The sequence below is a fragment of the Patagioenas fasciata genome, chromosome 9 (assembly GCF_037038585.1).
Source record: "Patagioenas fasciata isolate bPatFas1 chromosome 9, bPatFas1.hap1, whole genome shotgun sequence".
Taxonomy (NCBI): domain Eukaryota; kingdom Metazoa; phylum Chordata; class Aves; order Columbiformes; family Columbidae; genus Patagioenas; species Patagioenas fasciata.
In genome coordinates this window covers 21,708,733-21,733,612 of record NC_092528.1, presented here as the reverse complement: position 1 = coordinate 21,733,612, position 24,880 = coordinate 21,708,733, and the positions used below count along the sequence as shown (strand labels likewise).

The 24,880-nt window shown below is 39.4% G+C and overlaps 2 protein-coding genes across 4 annotated transcripts in view; one reads left to right on the top strand and one right to left on the bottom strand.

Annotated features, from left to right (window-relative positions):
- Window positions 1–7,346, top strand: part of PEX5L (peroxisomal biogenesis factor 5 like) — a 46,210-nt gene extending 38,864 nt beyond the window's left edge. For both annotated transcript variants that reach the window (XM_071812594.1, XM_071812593.1), the window contains one exon: window positions 657–7,346. In XM_071812594.1, coding sequence (XP_071668695.1) covers window positions 657–858 — 202 coding nt within the window. In that variant the 3' untranslated portion in view covers window positions 859–7,346. The remainder of the gene's footprint in view (window positions 1–656) is intronic.
- Window positions 7,347–9,666: 2,320 nt separating this feature from the next.
- The window catches only part of USP13 (ubiquitin specific peptidase 13), a 54,065-nt gene continuing 38,851 nt past the window's right edge, over window positions 9,667–24,880 (bottom strand). The window contains exons 12-21 of one of the 2 annotated variants that reach the window (XM_065844483.2): window positions 24,368–24,521; window positions 22,609–22,783; window positions 20,884–20,972; window positions 20,387–20,509; window positions 18,607–18,633; window positions 17,732–17,875; window positions 16,581–16,747; window positions 15,923–16,085; window positions 14,234–14,318; window positions 9,667–13,580 (exon numbers count right to left, since the gene is read on the bottom strand). In XM_065844483.2, the coding sequence (XP_065700555.1) occupies window positions 13,487–13,580; window positions 14,234–14,318; window positions 15,923–16,085; window positions 16,581–16,747; window positions 17,732–17,875; window positions 18,607–18,633; window positions 20,387–20,509; window positions 20,884–20,972; window positions 22,609–22,783; window positions 24,368–24,521 (1,221 nt within the window). In that variant the 3' untranslated portion in view covers window positions 9,667–13,486. The remainder of the gene's footprint in view (window positions 13,581–14,233; window positions 14,319–15,922; window positions 16,086–16,580; window positions 16,748–17,731; window positions 17,876–18,606; window positions 18,634–20,386; window positions 20,510–20,883; window positions 20,973–22,608; window positions 22,784–24,367; window positions 24,522–24,880) is intronic. The other variant, XM_065844484.2, reaches the window with a different exon arrangement.

The window sequence follows — 24,880 nt, the reverse complement described above, 5'->3', positions numbered from 1 at the left end:
AAAAAGCTCAGGGATCATAACTACTAAGTGAAAATTCATTTTCTAGCTGGAGTTATCCAAGAAACAAAAAAATAATAATCAGAATATAGCTACATAATCTCAGCTATTGTAAAATTTTGTAATTATTTTTCACCAAGTACTAATAAAGCAATGATGCTTTTCTTCTTTTCACAAATTCTACATGACGGAACTACTGATCTATTATAAGAAAATTTGACATTCTCATTCAGCAAGCTGGTCAAGCATTTTTTTATGTCTAAGTGCAAGTACTCTCATTATAATCAGTGGGATTGCTCTCAGATGTAAACTTAGTCCTGTGCTTAAGAGCTTTTCTAAATGAAAACATAAGAGCTTGTCTTTAGAAAGGAAACTTTAGTTAAACTGCTTTAAATAACTAATGCCATCAAAACCACTTCCAGTACATCCTTCAGGAATCAAGGGTGATATTTCAGGGTCCCAACTGTCAGCTTAGGACAGTTAAGATGAAGAGGAGCTTTGCAGCAATGGAGACAATATCCCCAGATGTATGAATAGAGTGAGCTCTGCATTACTACAAACTATATCCGCTTGTTTAAAGAAAATCAAGCAAGAATAACAGAAAGAGACTGACGAACTGCAAATTATATTGCTTGTTTCTTTTTTCTTCTCCCCTACAGAGAGGCTGTCAGTAATTTTCTCACTGCTCTCAGTTTGCAAAGGAAGAGCAGGAATCAACAAGTTCCCCATCCTGCTCTATCAGGCAATATTTGGGCAGCACTTCGAATTGCTCTGTCTATGATGGACCAGCCAGAACTATTTCAAGCAGCGAATGTGGGTGATCTAGACATACTGTTAAGAGCTTTTAATCTAGAGCCGTAATGAAAAGTATCCACAAATTGATTAAATTGTATTCGGAAACAGAGAACTCTTTTATTACTCATCTCAAAATGATCACATTTTCCAAAAGATCATGGCTGTAGATCAGTAGGGGAATTATTTTGGACATTATTCAAAAATAAAAGTTCAAAAGCACAAAATATTGTACATAAATTCAAACTCAAAGGACTGAAATGAGCTGTGGCTAATCTGACAAAGCCCTGAACTAGATGAAATAGCCATTTCTGAAGAATCTTTGTCCCATGCAAGTTATATCTCTCTCCATACACACAGCTATACAAAGAAAAGTATATTAAGAACAAACCTAGATAATCATTATTGCACATTAGAATGGCAAGCAATGCATCCAAGGAACCTACTTAGTAGCTCATCGCACTGTGCTGACAGCACTTTGCCCTCCAATGTGGATTCCCCATCCTTGTTTCTTTGTCAAAAAGTCTTCTCAAGGTCTGTTTTTAACATAGCTCTGAAAATAGATGCATGTAAAATGGATGAACTTTATGTTGAATATATTTATTAGTTTGCAGCCAAGAAAATTTTTGTTTCCAAAGGCACCTTGATTAATTTGGGCCAAATTCTGCAGGCTCACAGAGTTGTGAATCATGTGCGATACTAAGAGGAACATTGTACAAGGAAGTCTATGAAATTATGCCACGTACACATGGGAAGGCCAAGTGTTGCCAGCAGAAGTGGTAATTTGCACTAGAACCATTGCTGTTTAAACCAGCTATCCCTGATCTCGGACAGAGTGGATCTGCTTCAATGGAGCTCAGCACCTCTCTACGTACTCACGCACTTTAATCTTCCTTTTTGTAAAATAGTGCTATGCTGTTATTTTAGTTACTAAAAACAGAATGTATGGGATAGCCTTATCGGCAAGGACCAAATATCATTTCCTGAAATGTGATGAGAAGGGTTTCAATATTCTTATGTTTTAAAAATGCAAATACAGTGTAAACTGCAATATCTATTAGAAAGACTATTCTATTATGCATCTGTCAGGTACTACACACATACATGCATGTGCATGCACATACATGTTGTATGCGAATTATGTCATTTCAGAACATAATAAGCCACAGATCTTTATTGCAAATAACGAAAAGTCTTCATAGGAGTTAATGCCTGCAGACCACGTGCAAGGGAAAATTTTCCCTGAAAAAAATTGATCTATATAATGCTTGTAGGATTGAGACTAAGATTTGATCCTGGTGTTATGGCAAGCAGTAGCAAAAGTCCCAATGATTTCCATGATAGCAGACTAAATCCTTAGGTAACATCAGTATTCGTAGCTGCTTAAAAATGTATATATATATGTACACCATCTTAATTTTCCACAACTGGATGAATGCGGAACAGCACTGGGGGCAGCACACAGCAGTGGTAAATGGATTGATTTGGCTACAGTGCACATTTAGCTCAAGGTGAAGGGATCAAAGACAGGAATAGAAATTTTTAAGGAGGCATTTTTCAGTTGCTGATATTTTTAATACTTTTTCCTAAATAGTGAAAGATAAAAAGTGTAATTAAATGGCTACTGTGTTGATCTGTGCTCAGGAATTCAATGTACAGGGTAGCTATTGAAATGTGTTAAAGTGGGACAAATAGCACATTTTCTATAAACACCATTAAAAGAATAATCCAGCTCAATCAGTTGGATAAAACAAAATCCAACTGCACAGATCACAGAGAAAGAAGCTCTGTGGAAACTGGACAGTTTCACCAGTACAAACTTGAAGTTTCTTGCAGCTGTTTGTTTTTCTGAGCAACCTCTGAAAGAAAAATTCCACGTAAAACAGTGTAACTACTGCATCACTAACTATAGTTTGTTAAATAAAAACAACCAATTCTGATTTTAAAAATAAAAGCTCACCCCATACTCTCTCCCACAGAACAGAGAGAAATGGTGGCTATAGGAATTTTTTAAATAGCGCTTTATCATTGTTTATATATCTATTCCTATTCATCCATGAAGCATTCCATAACTGATTCTTGCAATTTTCTCTAAAGACTGGTTATCAAGGACTCAATGGGAATGTCATTTTAGCTAAGTGGGCTGCTGTATGCATATCTGCTGACAACAGTTTGCTCTTTTGCTTTGACAGCAATGTGTGATGACAGCTCTTTATTGATAAGGCAGAGCAGAAGGTGCAGTGCAGTTGAATCTGGAAAGTGATAAGAGAGAAGGGAGACAGCTTTGAGATGAGGCTGTAAAGCAAAGGCATATGTGCTTAGATCTTGCTTGATGCCCTGCCATCACACAAGTTGCTCTAGAATATCCTCTGTGCTGGGCTGTACAATAATCAGAGCCTATCCAGACCAGTTAGCTGTTCAGAAGCTTTATTTTTATAGCTTTCAAATAAAAAAAGAAAAACTTAACTGCTTGACTTCTCAGAGTCTGAATGACAAGGGGCATTTGATGCTCATGTCAGTCCATTAAACCTCTTCTCCTCTAGCATGTGGACGAGTAACACAGCAATTCTGTTAGGGAAACCTAACGCAACTCTCCTAGCCTTCCCCAAAAGAGCAAAGTAAGTAGCTTTTGATTTATCCTGGGACAGACTGCTCAAAATTGCATTCAGCTGCTGATACGTGTCCACACCCATGCGACTGGTATGAGGAAAATTGTGTAAACATAGAGACAAATCACTGGGACTGTACTCTTCCTCCTGAGGGGGTACTCAGGCCTCCAGTTCATCACAAGCACTGCAGCTCTGCTGCATGGGACACAGGCTACAGAGCCTATTAAAAGGGATCGCGCACACTCTTGGAGATTATCTTGGCCTTTCTCTCCTGTTCTAGCTAGTCAGTGGTATGTGGTTAATGGGCCATAGGCTAAAACGCTGGGTGAGGGGAAGACTAAAGCAGACAGATTTACAGGGAACAGTGGCACATCTCACACCAGACACCAGTTCTGGCCTGGTCTGTGTGGGAGAGTGGCTGGTGACTGAGCTCACTGACAGGTCAGGCTCAGCAGCTCTTGGTACTTGTGGAGACTTCTTCAATTTCATGGGCTTTATCATCTTTCTTTAGCACCCACTACCAAGCACTGTCAGTGCAGAAGACAGGATTAGATACAGCTTTGATCTGACCTCCTCATGGTGTTTCTTGGATATTCGGTGGTGAGCACATAGATCTGCCTGAAACAGCAAGAGGAAATGTGAGGAGGCTGCAGCATATTAAACCTGAAGAACAAATTCATCTACTTATACTTGTAACCAGGCATAAGGTAGGATAAATTAGGCGGCCGTTGAACACTGGCAGATTGAGCCTGGGAGTGACAGACAGGAAATCTGGGTCCTCAGTGCTCCCTGTGAGCTCGACCAAGTCAAACCTGTTGCCACCCCTGGCTTGCCCAGGTGTGCAAGGAAGGCAGAAGGGCAGAGAACAGTCGCTGCATGTGACAGCATCACACGGAGCAGGGAAGCGCTGCTGTTTCACAGGCTGCGTGGGTGAGGTCACCACTCACGTAAATTGAAAGATAACACACAAACACAAGGATGCTCATGTCTCAGTAAGGAAGCAGTTTTACACGAACACTAGCAATTTCAACAGAGAAGACTCAGAAGCATTTCAGAACAACTGTACAGCATTTATGGGGTGATGCTAACTTAGGATGCTGCAGTAGTTTACCATCATCTCCCACCCATTTCCCCTTCTTGTTACTCCTCTCTTTCTCCAGATGTGACTAACCACTGCCAGGTAATTTATTCTAATTTTTTAAGTCTTTCTTCTATTTTATATTTCATACAGTTAAAAAATGCTTTCCTAACCCTAGCTTGTGACTGTCCCTCTCTTCCGCAAAGCTTTCTGAATATTCATGACCTATAAGTCCAGCCCATCAAGCTGCTGAACTCTGAAAGTCTGTGGTCTTCAGAGGAGTGCTCAGCACTTTGCATGATGAGCTGGTGTGCAGGTATTCAGTTCCTGGACCAGGGCTGGCCTCTGCTACCGCTGCACATGCTGAACAGGCACCGAAATCAAAGGGATTACTTAAGGAATGAGGATTTGTGATGAAAGAACTAGGGTCATTTCTTGTTGATCTCTTCAAACTGTAAGAACTCAAGAAACCTTGTTGCAATAGACTCGTTTATGTCAGTTTGGAGAATTGTTTGATCTTTAGGAAAACACATATACATATCTGTATCTAACAGTATTTTCTTATGATCTGATAAACCACAGCGCTTGTAAAAAATATTGAGGGGGAGGTTCAAATGACACAAAACCTCACAGGACAATATTGCATGCAACTACATTAACAAATAGCCACTGAAGCGTTAACACAAAGCATGCAGCAATCCTACTTGAGTACATGTTTACAGAATGCATGCAAAAGGCCCACATATAGGGTATTTTTAACCTATTGATTAGTATTGTCTAGAAGATATTTTTAAAGTACTTTGCATCTGCCCAGCTCAAAACTGAGTTGTTCATCTTATTTGGAACAGGTTAGACCAAATGCAGAACCCCTTTTAAATTCCATCCTTAGAAATCACTTTGTGTTGTGGATTTCATGTTTGCATCAAGTATTTAATTAACAACAGACATCTGTAGTAACAGCTTTTGCAGAAATGTTTTAGTACCCTCTTAAGAATTAAAAAGCTAAATCTGCACAGCTATCCAGTGAAACTGGGTGTCTAGATTTTCACGTTTTCATCTCTACTGTAAACCAGATAGCACCAAAACAGATAAAGTTTGCCAGAACCAGTGAAAAAACAATTGTCTGTGTCTACATTTACCATGAGCCAGGCTTTTCAAACTTGCCCACTAGCTCTGAAGACAGCCCAGTGTCCGACTGTCCTGTTTAAAATACATAGATGTAAAACTTCACAGGATCTGAGTATCTGCTGCATGCTCTGATTTCAGCTGCAGACAATTAGCTCTTCCTGCTTAACCTGATGTGCTGAGCTTTCAGCTGAGTTAAAGAGCCAATTTAGACAACTTGGGCCTGTCTGTCAGGCAAAATGAAGGACCCTGACAACACCAGTAGACCAGCCAGGTGATCCAATGAACATCCATAGAGTACAGGCCTCCGTAACACCAAACCCACCATGACAGAAATATTAACTGGGACCTAAATGATTGCCTGTTGGAGGCAGTGAGAATTGGAGTGAAACACAGATTGGTTGTAGATCTCTTTACCCAAACACGTGTCTGCAGAATGAGATATATTAATACTTCGCATGAGTAAACTGCACAGATGAAAAACTGAGATTTCTGGTCACCAATGTTTTCAGCTTAGCAGTCTGTACAGCGAATTTATGTAATAAATATTTATAAAGTACTGAGTATTCACAGACAGAAGTGATAGATAAAATGTACTGCACATTGTGAAAAAAATGGTGGGTATGCAATACAGTATCATCTAATATTCAAACCTCATCTAGGCTAGAAACCAGATTCCTCCATTATAGTTCTACTATTTTTGGACTTGTGAAATAAATCAGAGAAAAGGAGTGGCATGCATGAAGAGATCATGAATGCTTTGAACAAAGCCAGGCAAAATGAAAAGTGGGCATGTCACAGAATCCACAGAAAGTTTCAGAGCCTCAGCCCACAAAACAATAGATATTAGGCATGGGAAAGAGACAGAAGGAATATAAAGTTTCCCAAAATGAGCTGTAAATTTACAAATGCTTGCACATGTGACAGCCCATTGAGCAAACTTGCACGGTCAAGACTTTATGTGCTTTGATCTTTTTTCCCCTTCCACATTTACAGAATGCAATCGACATTGGCTAAAACTTTAATTTTAATAGCCTTTTTAATATCAGTAATCTATTGTAAATTCAGAAAAATCAAAACATTTATAAATATATTTTATATATCAGAGTATAACATATCTAGAGTGAACTAAAACTATATAGTTTGAGAGACGTTCTGTGCGGCTTCTTCTGTATGCTGTAAACTGTTTGAAGACCTCTGCAATCTTGCATCAGTTTTTTTGGCTTTATTTTTAAGCCAACATACAAGAAAGAAGAGATTCTAGGGTTGGCAGATACTTTCGCCTGGGCCACCTGAAGAGCCCTGCTGCTGTAAAGCCTGACACTTAAGTGGGGGTGCAAGGCTTGGCAGTGAGGTGGGAGTTCAGCCCTACACCTGAATGTTTACATTTCGTTACAAAGGTTCATATTGACCCAGGTTAAGAATCTGAGTCTGTAAGAACACATGGAGTAAAAAATTAGTTTCTTACTACAGGTAACTTTGCCTCTGTATACTTAGTGCATTATCAGCTGTGTATAATACTAAACACAGACCTGCAGTTTACTGATGCTTTAATTTGATGTTTCCTTGCACTGCTCTTTAAAAGAATCTATTTCCTCAAAAATGAACAATGTGCATATTGGATGTGTTAAATTTATTAAGGTCATAGATGACTATTTGCAGAGCACCACATTCAATGTAGTATTTTTGTACTGTAATGGAAGCATGCCTTCCTTGGGTTCTTTTCCACATATTAAATTGTATTTATTTACCTGTATTTATAACTGTGCGATTTTTAAATATGTTTTAAAAATAAACTTTGTCTGTGGCTTCAAATATTTCCAAATCTCTTTTCAATTTGAAAATGGTCTTGACTATAATTATCTGAACTGAAAGGCAGGATAGGACCCACTTCTCCAAGAGAAATAGAGGATTATTTTTAAATGAGGTCTTCTAATCCTATTGTTTACAATGTGAGCATGTTTCTCTGCTTAAAAATTAAGCCCAGAAGAGGCTTTTTTCACAACCAAGCTTTTTTTTTTTTTCATAAACTCATTGTTACTCTGAGGTGGAGTTATTTTTATAAATTATTTTAGTTCAACATGTTGATCAATTATACTTACAAGTGGAATTTATACTAGCTGAGGCCTGGCCCAAAGGATTTTGGCACATACACTCCGTATGAGGATAAAAAGTAGAACACACCTTTTCCTGAAGATCATGCAACTGCACACCTCAAAATTAAAACAGAAGTAATAATGTTACAACACGATCTCTCTGAAACAACAAAGCCAACTTTCAGTGGTTGAAATCGTTACTCAAGCAACTTCCCATAACATTAGGGAAGTTTCTTCACCCCAGGTATCCTGAGGCAGCTTGTTCCCTAACACATAAACCATAGTGGGAGTTGACTGGAGGCTTTTTTCAGTTTTGGCTTTCATGTGATGAGGTGAAAAGCTGATAGAGTAGAAATGACATCTTTATGCATCTGTTATGGGACATTAGCATAAGTATGGACATGAGAGGGACATAAAATTCCTGTACCCTGCTGTGGACAGAAGAGATGACAGCCAGCAAGGGGGCTGTGACAGTTAGAGGAGAGGGTGACTGACAAAGCAGGACAGCATTGGCATGGATCTGAAGGCTGGCACTCTCAATGGACATGTGGGTGGCTCCAGAAAAAGACACAGAATATACAGCCACAGTTTGCAGATAGAAGGAAAGCTCTGCCAGAAGAACATACGCTGTCCATGGCTTTAACCAGAACCTTCTACTAAAGAAGAAAAGGGATCAGACACTAAGCCCACATTAACCCTTAGGGAGCAATTAGTGTGTGCTCTTGACCCTGGCATGTTTTGCCAGGAGATGTTAAGGTTAGTTTAGTTCTTGCTGCTCAGACATACCAACAAAAAAGAAGCAGGAATGCCCATTAGTTATGTGCTCTGTAGGAAACATGGACCAGGAACACAGCCCTGCAGTCCTGTAGCCAAACAACAGGAGTGACTGGGAGAAAAGCATTAGTGCCAAATCCTACATACAAAACTGCTCAAAAAAAACACCACAAAGGTTACTGGTAAAGAAGTCTGAAACTATAATCACCTATTCAGCCCTAGCTGTCAGCCATGCACTATCCATCTTCAATATTTTTACGGCTTTTGTCTTTCACCACAGCTGTGACTCCCTTATTCATGTTATGCCTGTAGCACACCTGAGGGACAGAGGGGTGTTACCTCCCATTTTAGTGCGGGGGAACAGAGCATGAATTCTGAACAGGGCCCTATAGCTTGCACAAGAAGCCACATTCTCCCACCTTCTACAGTTCCTACAAGCGGTGTGAACAGTTTGGCGTGACTTGCCAAGGGCACAAATGCCATCTGTGATGGCGAAAAGAAACCAAAACACATCATTCAATTCAGACTCCAGGAGCTGAACCACCTTCGCCTTTTGTACCATTCAACATTTCATGTGACCTCTACTTCCATATCAGGAGATGTCATGCCCAGACCGGTAGGTTTACCTCTATGCCTGTCCTCCAGTTCCAGTCCCATGACCCTATAAAAAGATAAAAGGGATGCCATCCCACAGTCGTCTTTTTTGGTCTGTTCTTGCATCTACCAAAGAATCCAAGTGGCCACACTGCTATGTAAAGCCCTTACACATGAGGGAAAAAAGACTTCTTTACTGAACAGGAGGTCAAATTTCTAAATGAATATGAGGAATTACAGACCAGATAAAGCAGGAATTTAGAGGTGAAATAGCAACACTGTTCTACATTAATATTGTCAACTCTTGTGTTCAAAGAACATCAACTAGCTTCAACGTTAAAAAACAAAGTCAATCTTAGTTTAAATCCTGTTTTCTATTTTTGCCATGTTTATATCCCCTCAGAGCCTGGGGATTTTGAAGTGCCAGGAGTCACAAGAAATCAAGACACTCCCAAACCTCTTTGTTCTCTATGCAGGTTTTCTAATTAAAACATCAAACACCACAAAAAGTAAGAAAAGAGGCAGTATCAAAACATATTCAGTCTATCCCTCTTCAGTTCAGACAGGAAAGAAAGAAGCAAGAATCCACACAGTCACGAGATGTGAGAATATTTCTTTTTAATTTAAAACAGTTGCAACAATGTCATTCACAACCTTTCTCATCTCAGACAAATACTTTCCAAAATGTTAACAGTGCTTCAAGCAAACAACTCCGAATGGTGCAAAGTAAACCAGTACAGACACTTCCAGGATACAACAGTAAAAACCACTGAAGAGTGAACAGAAATCAAAAACTGATCTCAGCCATTAAGGTAGGAAGGATGATGGGAAGAGAATAAAAAGTTATGTCCAGTTACATATTTTGCATAGTCTTCCAGTGTATGAAAACATCAGAGATAAAAATGGCTGTTGCCAGGATGGAGAAAGAAAGGAATGAATTGCAGATGCTTCTAAAACAACCTAATGAGCTGTGGTTGCATCTGTATTCAGAATGTGCACTACGACCCAGGGGAGGCTGCCTGAATAAAAAAAAAAATGGACTGACTCTGGCTTCAGTTACACCAAAGTGAGTCAGAATTAATGCTACTGAACCCAGCAGAATTAGAAGTGCTAGCAGCACAGAAACATATAGGCTACTTTTTAGACCATAGCTTTGAAAAAATTATTTTGGAGATTGTGTCTACATGTGTTTTAGAGACTGAAGATTATGACACAAAACAAGGGCTCTACCAGATCCAGCATGCTGCTAGGAATGAGAGGGGGAAAAAGGATGACAAGGAGAAGTTGATGAGTTTTTCTTCCTTTCACTCTCCTAACCTCAATGTACCATATGAAAAAATAAAAATGAGTCCGAGAAATAAAAGCATTATTTGTTGCCAAGTCCTGGCTTGCCATAATTCTCAGGTTAGATTGTCTCAAACAGCTCACAGTGACTTTTCTTCCTCTATTCTTTTTTGTCAAGAAGCTCTCAGCACACCCAGCCTCCCAACAGCTCTTACAGTACCCAGGTACATGGAGTTTCCTCATCAGCCACTGCCCAGGCTGTGCACTGAGGCCTGGCCCAACACAATTAAGTGCATACAAATCTTAGCAAGCAAAGCCTGATAAATAAGTTACTTTTTCAGTACAGACTGATTGTGCTTAAAAAACAAACAAAAACCACAAACTCCTCACCCTCACTTTAAGCTGAAGAGTCAGGAGTTTACATCCTGCGCCTCCAGACTCATGATGTACTTCACACATCCTACCACAAAAACGAGATGACTTAAGTGGCCATTTCAAAAAAGGGAGGGAAGCCACTATTTCGGGAGTTAATAATTCCTCAAGGATTTTAATATGTTTTTAAGTGCTAAATTTTAGAAGATCCATAAGCCTTTCCTCTAAATTGCTCCTTGCACTTCTGACCCACTTGGTAGTCTAGGAGGCAGCACACAAGAGTGATGAACTGAAAAGAATTTCAGAAGCCGAGCTGCTAGAGTTCACCTATGGCAGCCAGGGAATGGCTCTCCCCTGCCATTCACCATCTCCAGTTTAGCACCTGCCAGCTTTCTAAATGCTCCTCCTATTACCCGAGACCAATCAGTCCCACAGCTACTCCAGGTTTAGGAGGTACCAGACTAATGGTTTGTGAGAGTCCAAGCTCCATCCTTACTCCTATTAGACCAGCCATGTTTCCAGTTTAATAATGAACATGGGAACAATGCTGTTGGCCTTTATTTACCCGAGGTTTCAAAATAAAAATGTAGTGGCCATCAGATCTTGTTTATAAGTAGCCCTTTAAGTTCACATGGCAAGGGGGAAGCTGTTGTGTTGAACTTCCTTGGAATATATCTGGGCATTAAAAAAAAATCTAAAATAAAAAGAAAAGACAGAGGCCTTTTGTCCTTTTTCTAGTGCCAGAATGAAAGAGCACAAACATAGATATACAGAAGTTTTGTTCTTTCATTTTAAATAGAAGATGTATCACTGCACGATTTGCTGATCCCACTTTCAAATCCGGTATTTTCTGGTGAAACACGCAAATACTCAAAACCTAGAAGGAAAACAATTACTAGCATCCTGTATCTCACAGGAGCCACTTACTAATGTGGTAGGATGCTGATCTTTTGTGTCAATAACAGCACTCAGTGCAGGAAGCTTTCCCCACAGTTAGGAACCATTTACTCTCTACAGAATTATTGCACTAGAATTTCTCTCATAATCTTTTAAGATCGAAAACTGATTAAAAAAAAAAAAGTGGGTTTTGGCTCTGCATGAATCCATATGACTACAGAGGGAGAACTATTTTCCTCCAAGCTCTGGAAAAAATAAAATGGCCTGCTCATAACCAGATTTTTTATTTGGGTTCTCTTCTACAGTGTGTAGCTGACTGAATTTTGCTATTAAACTTGCAGGCACTGACTGCAGAGGAAAATCTAATTACACCTCCCTGCCTCTCCTGCATTCTTCTCCTTACAGAGAACTTTTTCCTTTTTGACTGTTCCAATTTATTTTGAGGGCTCAGTGAGTTTATAAGAGGCAACTCCAGCAACAGTCTCTAAGCAGTGGCCAACACTGAACCTTTGGGGTTTTTTTGGAATCATTACATGTTTAGCGCTCTCAGCATCGTATTTTTTCTAGAATTAGTGTTTTCAAACACAATTTAAAAAAACCCACATACGTATTCTTGCCTATGATAAAAAGTGAAATAACACCGCCCCAATAATAAGACAGGAAAGGCCAGCCCCTACCTACCCATCCCTCCATACCTGCCAGGGATATAAAACCCCCTCTTAGAAGGTGCCTGTTGAAGAGATCAGATTATTGGTGTGTTTGCAAGTCTTTAAAAAGCCAAAACATCATTTCAAGGTGTTCTAGTATTTTTCTTTTCGGGAAGGAGGAGAGAGGTGTAAATCAATAAATCGGCTATTTTACTAAGCAATTTCCCCCACTCACAAATGGCATTAAACATTTAAGCAACCTTTGGCACAAAGCAGAATTGCGCTATGAGTACTTTGTCAGGGAGTTGATTTCAGCTGGAATGTGAATGCTCTAGATGCATATTTCCCTGAAATAAATATAATGGGACATTAACACCTCCTTTACCTCTTTCATAAGAAAAATAAATAATAATAGCCTTGCCTTTCCTGAGGGTGTGCGTTTAAGTTTATAGTCAGAAAGTCTGCTTCTTTTAGCCATCTGTAATCCTGAATCTGTTGGAAGAACTTGCAAAACAAACATTCAAGAGATGAAGAAACCTCTGTCTGCAAAAATAAAATCTTCTATTTCTCTTTGGCAGAAAATGTACAGAGTACTGACAGGACATTACTTCCATCTCCCTTAGATTCATGCATCAAAAAGGCAAGCCAAAATTCCAACAGCTATAACTTTAGTTGACTTTTCTCACAGTACCGAAAATAATCTCTCAAAAAGACATTCTGATTTGAAGAACACTCGCACACCCCTCCCTCCAACTTAAAATGTGATATGATTTCTCTAAGTGGTCTGGACTCTGGCTGAAAACACTGTCTCCCAGTTACCAAAGATGCAAATATTTCTTTGTTGTCTTCAACAGATGTGTGGACAAAACAAGCAGGAGCTGGGCTGAACTGGGCTGGTTTTGTTCAACACTGAAACTTGTGTTTTTTCCATATACTGGCTGCAAACTGCACCAGTAATCTGCATGGTCTTAAGGTATCCTTTAAGGTGTATAAATTGAAAAGAATGTACTATACATCACCTAATAGAAATTTTCCCACTACTATTTAAGGCAGCATCAAATGATTCTTTTTAAATAAACTATAAATATCCCTTGTTTTCCTTTGCTTTTTGGCAGTCCAAGGGCTGGGGGTCTTTCATTGGTTTTACATTTTTATTGTACACTTTTTTGGGCAGGTTAAAAAGGTGTATGGTTTCTTAAGGCCGGTTAATAGATTTAAGGCCTAACTTGGTATCCTGCGGTAAAAATAAATGTAGCCCAGGTCTTTGGGAGGTCGTTCTGAGGCACAGACTCTAAGGTCATTGTAGATCACCCATCTGAAACGAAAACAAGACTGATTACATTCCATGTGTATAAAAATCATGACAAATTTATCAGAGGCTTCTAAGACCCAAACTTTAAAGAGCTTAAAATCTAAAATTAGGCATTGCAACAAAACAAAAGATTAAAGAAACAGCTGAAGTACGTGTATTGGCAGAGTGAGGAACCAAAAAGAAGAGGGACATTCAGATGAATAGGTAGTTACTGTTCAGATAAAGGAAAACCAGTGATTCCCAATGCCAAATACTAGGAACATCCCAAAATCACAGCTGAGATCAGCAACACCAAACTAGCAATACTAATATCAGCCCATAGTTTGATGGGTTTCTGTTGATGGGGAATGAAAGGAAGTTGGGGGAAGTTCAGATAAAGAGAGCCAGATACAGAACCCATGCCCCAAAATGAACAGATATTTGGAACAGCAAGCACAGGAGAGTTGATGGTACATTTCAGCATAGACCTCAGAGGAATCAGAACTGACTCATCACATCTACAATTTGTAACAATCTTCATTTATTTCATGGGAAATGTACAAATGGTAATTACATGCATGTTTTGTCTGCCATGAACACACAACCTGCTCTGTAAAGGTGCACGCTTCAAAGAAAACATTTGCTCATCCTTGTGTGTCTCTCCCAATCCCACTCACCTTCCTTCTTTTTTGAGGTGACAAACATAGTGGCCACTCATTGTGGATGTTCCCATGTGGCTGATGAAGCCAAACAGCTCATATCCTGTTTAAGAAATACAAATAGCACTGTAAGTCTTTTATCGCTAATGCTGCAATCTGACTCCAGGGGAAGTTTTATTTTTAATACTGGAGAAGTAGCTAAGCACGTCTAACTCAGACTTTGCATCCCCAACTACAGTTTCTGTTAAGACTGCAGCATATTCTTGCTTTAGCTAGTGGTCAGATTCACTGTCAAACCTCAAACCAAACCAAACCCACACAGATTTGTGCACATACAGCAGGGCTGTGATCACAGCCCCTACTAGGAAAGAGAAAACAGCAGATTCATTCCCAGTTCACAGAGCACCACAGAAAGTGCCAGATATGGAGCTCAATCTGCACACAAATTAGCTAAGTTTATAAGCATGAACACAAAAACCAGAAGTTTAAATTTCAGCAGCCCATAAAAGAGAGGACAGAAAAGAAACCTCTTTCTTTAATACAGGGACAAATTTTGTGCTTAAAGTCTCTGGAGAACTCAGCATTGGTTCTTGTTCCCCACCCATTCATGCCATTCACCCAGATTACCACCAAAAGTAAAAGGGTACCTTCTTTCAGGATATTGCATAAGGACAGGGGCCTGGATTTTGGTGGAGAAGGCTTTCTGGAGCCATTTTACAGTATCATGTTGGTTATCAGGATTTCAGGCACTCAGTAAATGGTCTCAGTCTATAAAGGCTAAGTACCACAAAAAATAATTACTCCAAATCTTTTTTTTGACCCAATGATAATCAATGATTCCCATGTCTCCAAGAGACTTAAGATTGGTCTTTATAATGTTAAAAACAAATAAATGAATGTTATTATATAATAACAGCAACCACATATACAAAAATCAAATTGGCTCTTATTTTTTTTTTTTCAGTCAAGGTCAGAGATACAAGTTTAGAACATACTACAGTTACTAGAACTGGTCACTAAAGATCCTTCAAAAAACATTACGAGATAACCTTATGTTAGAACCACCGCTGAGCTTTTGTACTCTAGTGCTTTTAAACTTACAATGTTCTTTGCCTATTTCACAACTTTGACTGCTGTACATCAGCCCCATCTTGTGGTTTTTTTAACAGTAGTATGACTGAGGATTCCAAAGGAAAAAAAAAAAAGTAAATAGCAAAGCAGTACTTGCAGGATACCAACTATACCTGCCACATCTAAAAAAAGAAACTTGGCTGAAGGGATTATTCCAATCTCCCATCAGACCAGAGGAGGACAGAAACTCAGGGGGTCTGTAACAGCAGCGTTTTCTTAAGGATACTCAGCCTCCGAAGATTTAAACATTCTTGTTTTTCTTTGTCTTTTTTATCTTACAGCAACAAAACAAAAAGTAAAGCTAGGCCAGGAGAGACTTATATGTTCTGGCAACGAGAAACCTGGACTCCACTTATCCAGTGAGTCCAGTGAAAGAGTTTCCTGAGCAACAGAGCCCATGGAACTTAGCAGCCCCACAGCACTGGTCTCAGCCACAGAAGCAAGACTGGAAGTAAATTGTCTGGATCATGCTCAAAAACCCATGATAACTACTTTCAAAACAGAGAGGAGCTATGTGAATGGTGTAGGTGTGACACAACAGCATGATAGTAAATTTTAAGCTGAAGGAGAACTTACTTCCAGACCCATCTTTGATCCTGGGTCCCTCCAACCCTGTCTCTGCAAGGATATTGGCATTAGCATTGTTCTCCATATTCATCATGTCCAAAGTAGGCTCATTTTCTTCCTCAAGTTCAGGATGGCTGAATATCCATTCCAGCGCACGCTCCAAGTTATTGTTCTGTGAGTCAAACAAGCAAAAGAGCAGCCTTTAATACATTCTCTAGCATCATGCTACCATTCAGTCTTTGAAAAGAACAAGGGGATCTTGTTTGACAGCACTTTGATCTTGTAAGGTACATATTCTACCTCTATAGAAAACAGGATTTGACATCGAAAATAAATCCTCCCACAATTAATCCCCATGTCCCCTGGGTTCACATCTTGAAGATACATACTCTTTAGGAATCCAGGTTGTTTCTCAACAGATGGTAAAAGCAGCTAAGTTTTCCTCACTCTCCTCCACATTTTAACATTCAAGTGAAACACACGAACCACCTTCCCCACTCCAACCCAGAGAAGTCAGACATCCCACACTTTGCCAGAATAGTTCTACGTGTATCATCCAGTAAATGCATTTTTAAATGCATGTTTCAAAGGCATTTGAGTATGCACATGTACAAAGCACATAAGATGAAATAAAAGCCAAGTGCTACCAGTAACTCATGGAACTCACTGTTGCTTTCAGCGCTTGAATTGCTAGATTCCTTTGGAAGCCCATAGAAATTATAATTGCAACCATCTCTTCAGGAGGTTGGTTATCTAGCCCAACAGCTCCAAATGCAGCTGCTCCACTGGAAGTGACTTCTCCAAATGCAGGTATGACCAATGGCTCAGCGAAGTCTGGAACAAACAAACATTCATCAGTTTGTTCTTTTACCCCACTGACCTAGAAAGTCAACAACAAACACAAACAAACAGGACCTCAAAAGCAGTCCTGAAATCAACATAAATTGATTTCACTGGCCCAGCTGCGACTTTGATGCATGGAAAGCCTTAAAAATAACAAGATGAACATGCATATTACAAAATATTTAGGTGGACAAACTCATACTGAGCAGGCTGGAACAACTTTGCACTTCACAGAAGTGAAACAACTGCAGGAAAGTAGCAACGTCTGATATGGAAGCAATGATGACACCAGAATAGTAGACAACCCAGCTGATACATGTATAGATATAAAATGAACTGATGCCACAGCTGAAATATATCACTTAAATGTGAGTGAAATTCATTCTCCATTTACATGAGCAACACAAAAGCCCACAATGAAGTCTGAACTCAACTAGATTTGGAGGTTCCTGGCAAGGGAGTGCTCAGGTGTACTCGGTACTGAATTATGGGCCCAAACTTTGCGTGGATGAAACACAAGAAGTGGAGAACATCTAGCAGCCCCGTCCATCAGTGGACAGCCCAAGTTTTAAGTACAGCATGAACACTTTAGCCTGAGCTGGATCTGGCTGATATGGAAGAAAAGCATCTGGATCACAGGATTCTTTGCACTTACACTTGATCACAAGTCAGCTTCCCCCTTAGCAGCACAGACCTAGCCAAAGGGTAGAAAACAGAGAGAGCTGGCCCACACCATCACTGAGGACAGAAGAGTTTACTTCTGATTTAGCTTAGATTTGTGTCTTCTTCTAGGCAGAGGATGCCAAGTAATGATCAAGATCTGCATATCGCAGGAGCAGCTTAGGAAAATTCACACACCTCCAGGTGTCCTGGGGTAGGGAACGGGGTTTCTCTGTCACACATTATAAAATTTCTACTGACTGCCAAAATACACAACCAGGGGTTGAGTTTAACTTACACCCTCCAGTCACTGACCTGGTTCTTCCATGTGTGCAATGATCCAGTTGAAAGCGACTTCAGCACCCAGGTTGCCTGTATAGTACACAGCTTTTCGACACGCTTCCAAAGGAAACCCCATTTCTGCCAGTTGCATAACCGAAGACTCATCAATATCTAGAGCTACAAGAAAGAACCTTCTAAAATAAAAGAGTCTAATTTCATCCACTGTATAATATTTCCTACTGTTATTCATGGTGCCACATATCACAGTACACATCTCTTGGACTTGTTTTAGTACCACAGTAAACCCACACCCATTAGAAAACAGCCTTTTACAAAGTATTAGAGCATTTGTTACAGACCTACTGGTAATCTTTCGTGTTAGTAATATAAATAGATCCTTAAACCTTGATGAATTCCTACAGGACTTTATTTACTGAAGAAATTCGCAACTGCATTTCAAGGGGTGAAGAAGTTGGAGCCAGCTAGAGAAAGCACCCAAAAACAATCACCTCTAAGGAAGGATCTTGCAGGTGAGATAAACAAGAGCTGCTGAATTTATCAGTCTCCACTTGAACTTCATCTCTGAACAACAAGGACCAACAGCTTCAGAGTACAGAGGGAGCCAGTATCAAACAGCTCTGACCCACAGAACTGCAAGATCCTGCTGATGAGCAGCAGATAGAGGAGCAGCTCATATTCTGACTACACTGGTGCTACTGCAGACTCTTAAAGAGTCCTGCACACATGCAAGTAAATGCTGAACAAGTGGAAAAGTCAGCTATTATTTAGAAGCATGCAGGGCAATACTCCATGCATCCCTATGAGGACAAAGAAGCCATTAGCTGAGCAAAAGCATGACAATTCTTTAAGCAGATGAAATACCAGTCTTTGAAAAATGAGATACGTACACTCCATGAAATGGTTCACCATACGGTCTGAAAATTGAGTAAGGAAAAAAAAACATGGAAAAGGACTTATATGAAAGCTAAGTAGATTCATACAGGAAAAACAATTCCATATTTTTGAAGTCATAGAAACATTTGACCTCATACAGGCAAGGCAGGTTCATTCTTACACTCCTGATATTTTTGCCATTAATTAGACCAGGGATGTTTCTGCCCAGTAATTTCCCTAACTCAGAGAGAAGTGCCACTGGTACTATAAACCAGTACAGCTGATGTCTGACTAAAACCAACTTAAGCAAGAATATGTTTTATTTCTATATAAGGTACCATTACCCATGCACTTACACTAAAACCAGGTCAGTTCATTGAGCAAGAGCATAAAAAAAAGACTAGACCTTGGTGAGGAACCTACAGATAAGGGACAAAATTAACACCACTAGAGAACTGCATTTTGCCATAGCCTTTGTTCTGACACACATCAGCTCCTTGAGACAAAGCCTTTTTTAATTGGCTGTACAGCTCAGTTTCATGCAGAGAAGTGCACTATGTATGCATGCACACCTGCCAGGGCCTATTGCAACCTAACAACTCTTGCAATTTAAAAATTAATAATATTTTGAATCTTAATTTATGCCCGGAAAGCTTTTTTTCTTAAATCGTAGTTCTTTGTGTATTAAGTATGGTTGTACAGTGAGTGAATCAATTCTGCATACATGGTGTGTTTATTGTTCCACCTTCAGCCAAAGTATTTCAAGTTATCCAAGGAAACTCTGTGACTGAACCATCTGCTCAGAACTCTGACAATAAAATCCTGCAGGAAATAATCATAGTAACTGACAGATTTTGAAATTCCTTCTGACCAGAATGTATGATATACTGTATGGAAGGGAGTATATGAGAATCAAGAGATTGATTTAGCTACCGTATCACCCGGACTACCAGGTTTTAGACAAGATTTAGTATAAGAGTACTCAAAAGATAACAACAGTTTAGTAACACCTCTTAGGAAATGTAGGAAATGGGTGGATTAATGCTTCACTCTATTTCTGACACCCATCATGAGACTCAGTGCAGGGGTCTGAGACCAAGTACTTTGTATCAGGCCCTAAGAAGTACACAGCGACTTTACTGAAAGGGAGTCATGCCAATGAACAGACAGAAGATGGTCCCTGAGTATAGCTGACATCTATAGATGTCAAGCTCTTCACACGCTTCTCTATTGACTTCAGTCCTACATACCAATCAATCAATGTTCAATAAAGATGAGCACAAAGACTTCATCCTTAAGTAAGGATAATCATCGATGCAGATGGAAAGCATGGAACAACTCTGCTGGTAAAGATGTAGAGATCAGAAGGTAGCAGAAGCTGCTCCACTGAGCAGCACTGTACTATTGCAAAAGAGGAAACCATCACACAACAGGGTAGTTACAGGACTATACCCAGTAAAGCAAGTGAAATCTGTTTCACAAAATACGCTGCCTATCTTTGGGCACAGCAATTTCATAGAAATATGAATTATTTGGTGAGAGTCCCAAGCAACAGCATCAATCATAAATCCTGAAAACATCAAAGCAGAAAAACTGGGGTGTTGTAACAATCTTCAATTACCAAAGCATAACGCTGTTTTGTTTTGCTTGTGGTTTTTTTTTTTTTTTTTTTTTTTTGTTCGTTGGTTTTTTTTTTTTTTTCCATAGCGCCAAAAGGTGAAGATTAAGGAGAATCAGTATGTGCTAGAGGGAAAAGGGAGACAGGAGAGAATTGGGAGAGAAGTCAGTAAATACCTTTTGGGTCATCGGGAATGACAATGGGAGGAGCAATGTCTGGTAGTTCCTCTTCTCCTGGCTGGAGACCCCTGGCCCTAAGGTGGCTGATATCTAGGAAATCTGGCATGTCGACAGAAACATCTACAGAAGCAGAGAAACAGACGGAGCTCATGAATCCAGCAAAATCACCAAACGGTACAACATACCCCTTCAGAGAAGGGACTGTGGTACTCAAGCTACATACACAGCCAGGAAAATCCTCCTGAAAACAGTTATTTGAGAAATTCAGAACACTAAAGCACCATTTAACCAGGAGGTCAGACTACATGGAACTGTATTTTAACTCCACAGACCTCATGAACTGGTTTAATTCGTCATAAAAAGAGATTCAATTAGGATCTTCACAGTATGAACTTGAGACTCAAGCTAGGTCCTCATTACAGACCAAAGCATGTGTACACCTTATAGATTATCTTGGATAGAATGAGAAAAAGGTAAATATAAATGGCACATACCAAGCTTTTTGGGTATCCAATCAAGGCCAAAGGTGAATTTCTTTATCTGCACCACTAAGTACTCAGGAAATGAAACAAAACGAGAAGTCCTGGGATGCACAAGAAATACAATTCAGTGAAACAAGGTAACAAATCACAGGCAGCACAGATTTCAGTACCTCAGCACACTGAGATGAGTAACTTTAGCCCTGGGTGAGGTGAATAGCAATGGATTATGTGTACACAAATTTTTAAAAAAAGTTTATGATTATAGGTGAGAAGTATGGCGACAGCTTTCTATGCATTCATATCCTGACTGTCAGCACAAACACTTGCAGACAATTCAACATGTAGGAAGATTCTAGAAAACAACTACAAGTAATATTAAACTTGCTTACTCAAGTTGTTCTGAAGTTCACTGTCAAGAAACAAATTTTTAATGACATATTGACTAAAACTTCAGGGCATTTTTCACTCCCTTTCTAGTAACAGTAGCATTGTCCACAAAATATTGGTCCACCTATACAGTATTTCATTAAGCACCGATAAAAACTCCTGTAATTTGTAGTTTTTCACATGGAAGTGCTATGTTAAAAAGTACATTATATTCTTATTGAGCTACTGTGATATTTATCAAAACAGAGCAGGACTCTGGAGTTTAAGGGGATCTCTGATATTTGCCCACTTAGCGCAAAAAACAAGTTTAATCTTGAACACAACGTAATATTATATGTACCACCATTCTCCTTCTCTATGATCCTGTTTTTCCCTCATTTAATTTCCTGCATCCTTCCCTTTAATTTCCATCCTTTCCTCTAATTCACCTAACGGGGTAAAATACAGTAAATGCATCATAAATATAAGGCTGTCCTACCGTACTATAACTAACTACTTTCTAAATTCTTGTTAGCACCACCTTGCAATTTCAGTAACTTTATCATCTGTAGCACGAAACTTTTGAATTTCAAGTAGCAAATTATTCTTCATCTTTCAATGCTTTTAAAGACCTAGCAGATGAATAACAGTCAAATCACAAATTAACCCTGTATTTATTTAAAGACTAGAATGTTCTTCCAATATGTTCACAGTTAATACAAAAAACCCTTTAGATTTCTGCTGCATTTTTCTCCACCATGCGCACTTGTCTCCCAATTTTCGATGTCAGTGAAACTGTGCTAAGACAGCAATGAGTCATTGATATGTTAAGTGGTCTAAAAATAGAAGGTACCTAGCCCCAGCAAACCAGCTGCAGAGCCCAGTTTTCAACCACTCCTTACTGCTGACATAAAAATGGAACCAGATATGCAACTGTGTTCTTGGCAAGAAATACCACCCCTAAAAATTGCACTGATCTCTACCTGCTGTCCTACTTTTTCTTAATGCTTTTTGAAGCTCAAGATGTTCTTGTTTCTTTTACCTACCTGACTATAAACACACAAGATGGGTTGCTTCTTTGACATGTCCATCTTGTGCCACGGTCGCATATAAATGACAGCAAACTTAACATATGCAACCAAACACTGTAGCATATAAAGGTGATGGGTTGAAATCCAAACACAAACAATAAATAACACAAAATATAATATAAATAAAGTTTTCAGCATAGCACTTCACAAAGGCTAAAATTTCCATCCATCTAAAGATCTTTCTCACACGAAACACAACCTTCTCATCATGTCCAGGTAGCAAGATAAGCACAGATCACTACCATATAGGCTTTTAACGGGCAGCTAGGCACACACTTACTTAACTCCTGCAGATTTTGCTTGAAGGGCACTGCTCCAGAAATCCTCTACATTGCTGGGTTCAGAAAAGGCCTGTAGACAGGCACTAAATGGGATCTTGGCACGGACAAGCTCTGGTGGAGGTCTCCTTGCAGCTTCTGCTTCTCGTCTCTTCAATTCATAGGCGATTAATTCATCTGAGAAATATACATTATGCTAGAAGCTAAATGAACATTGTCCTGGTTATGATGTCCCCCATCAGTCTTATTTTTGCAAGTTTTAGAAATGCAAAAACCTACTTATCAATAAAACTTTGACATGGCTCTAACTAGACATCAAATCATTTGTCTGCTTTGGTGTCAGGACCAACACTTACAACCATACCTCTTTTTTGAACATTTCTGTTCATGGTGAAAAAACACAGAATGGGAAATACTGAGCAACATGTAACTAAAACCTTGCCATGACAGACAGAATCCTGTGTTAATAGTAACACCAAATACCTGCTTCATCAGCTCAATCTGACTTGGAAAATTATTGCTGTCTATCTGTGCCATCTGCCTTTCTGACTGGACAGGATTAAGTGTGATCTAGAAAAAGTCCTGACACTGGCAAGCTGAGCAGCACTGGATGGTAAATTCATAAACTAATTTTACCTCTCAAGTCATTACCTGGAAATAACACTTTTATAAGCAGTAGGATCATGTCCGAAAATGGAGGACATAGAATGCAAATGTCTCCAAAATTTAAATTTTCAAATCAAAATAGTCTTTTTTTTTTTTTAAACATATCACCCAGTTCAAGGAGTTGTGGGCTAGGTCAAAAGCAGTAGGTAGAATTCTCTGTTTTGTGCTATTTCAAAATATCTGATCAAACAATCAGAGTAGTTCCTTCTGGCTTTAAAAAAAAAAAAATTGAGATTATGAAGGAAACCAGAGGCATATCCCCCCTTCTAGTGTTCCAGTGGTACGTCCTTCACTCCCACCTCAACCAAACATTTATTATCTCAGTCGACAAGACTCTTCACCAGTGACTGCAGAGGCAATCAAGATTTGCCAGTACCTCCCTCCTGAGTCCAAATCTTCTAGCCTCCTCAGTCATTTTCTCCTTTAAAAATCTGCTGCTAACAAACACAAATCTGATTTTTTTATTGTTATTATTTATTTTGTGTGTGTGTGTGTGTTTGCAAAATATTTTTGGAAAATATTTTTACAAAATATTCATTAGCTAGTATGTTCAGTTCATTTTTTAGGGTTAAGAAGATTTTTATATACTGGTTCACTGTGCAGGACAAAGGAAATCCAATCCTAATGTAGATTGTTGGGCACACACGCACAAAACCCAAGGGTAATTATATTGTAGTACAAGTGCTGTGGCACATCCCTAGGTCAAATTCATGTTAAGATTTAAAATCACAAATCTCTGAACATCTTTATCATACAAACTGCTAACATTCTTGGGGATACATTCCTGAGTGGTGACACTTAATGGTGGTACCACAGTCTGAGAAAAATATCTGTCTGAAAACTTGCAGGTAGAATCCTTCTTCCCTAAAAATATAATTGAGGACAGTAAAACCAAAAACTGATGTGTATTTAAAATCTCCTTCAAAGAAAACCAAACCAAGTAACTTTCCCCTGATCAGGTCATTGGTTTGATTCATCACATGGCCTCGAACCATTCTATTCATATAAAGAGACAACATGGGGGTGAGAACTTATTTCCCTTGGGGTTGAGAGAGTCACCAGGAGGACAGTCAATGGACCAGTTTCTTTCTTTACCTTTGTTCGTTGCTGCCTCCATGGCAACAGGTAACTGCATGATATAGTCCACCCTCTCTGTGTAGCGGACCTTTCTGGACTGGCAGCATTGTGTGCGTTCTTCCACCAGGAACCGGAAAACATCGCTAGGGTTTTCTGAACCTACAGGGTTCCTCTGAAAGGAATATTAGATCCAATCATATAAGTGACAATCATTAAAATGGCCAGAAAACCCAAAGGCTGCTGGTTGTTTACAGCAAGCACAGACACCAATCTTGCACCCGTATCTGACAGCTTAGCTTGTATTTTACTACATGCAGAACTCTTGCATCCACAGAGAATCCCGCTGAAGTCCACAATGTCTGCACACACAGCAGTATCTTTCTACATGTAGTAACTGGCAGAGTATGCACCTAATGAATCTGACTGAGTCAAGGTAAACAGAAGAAGGTAGGAAGGTGGCAGGTTACAATAAAGACAGAAAGCTCAGGTAAATAACATGGAGCATCCTGTCAGCAAATAGAACTGCTCCTA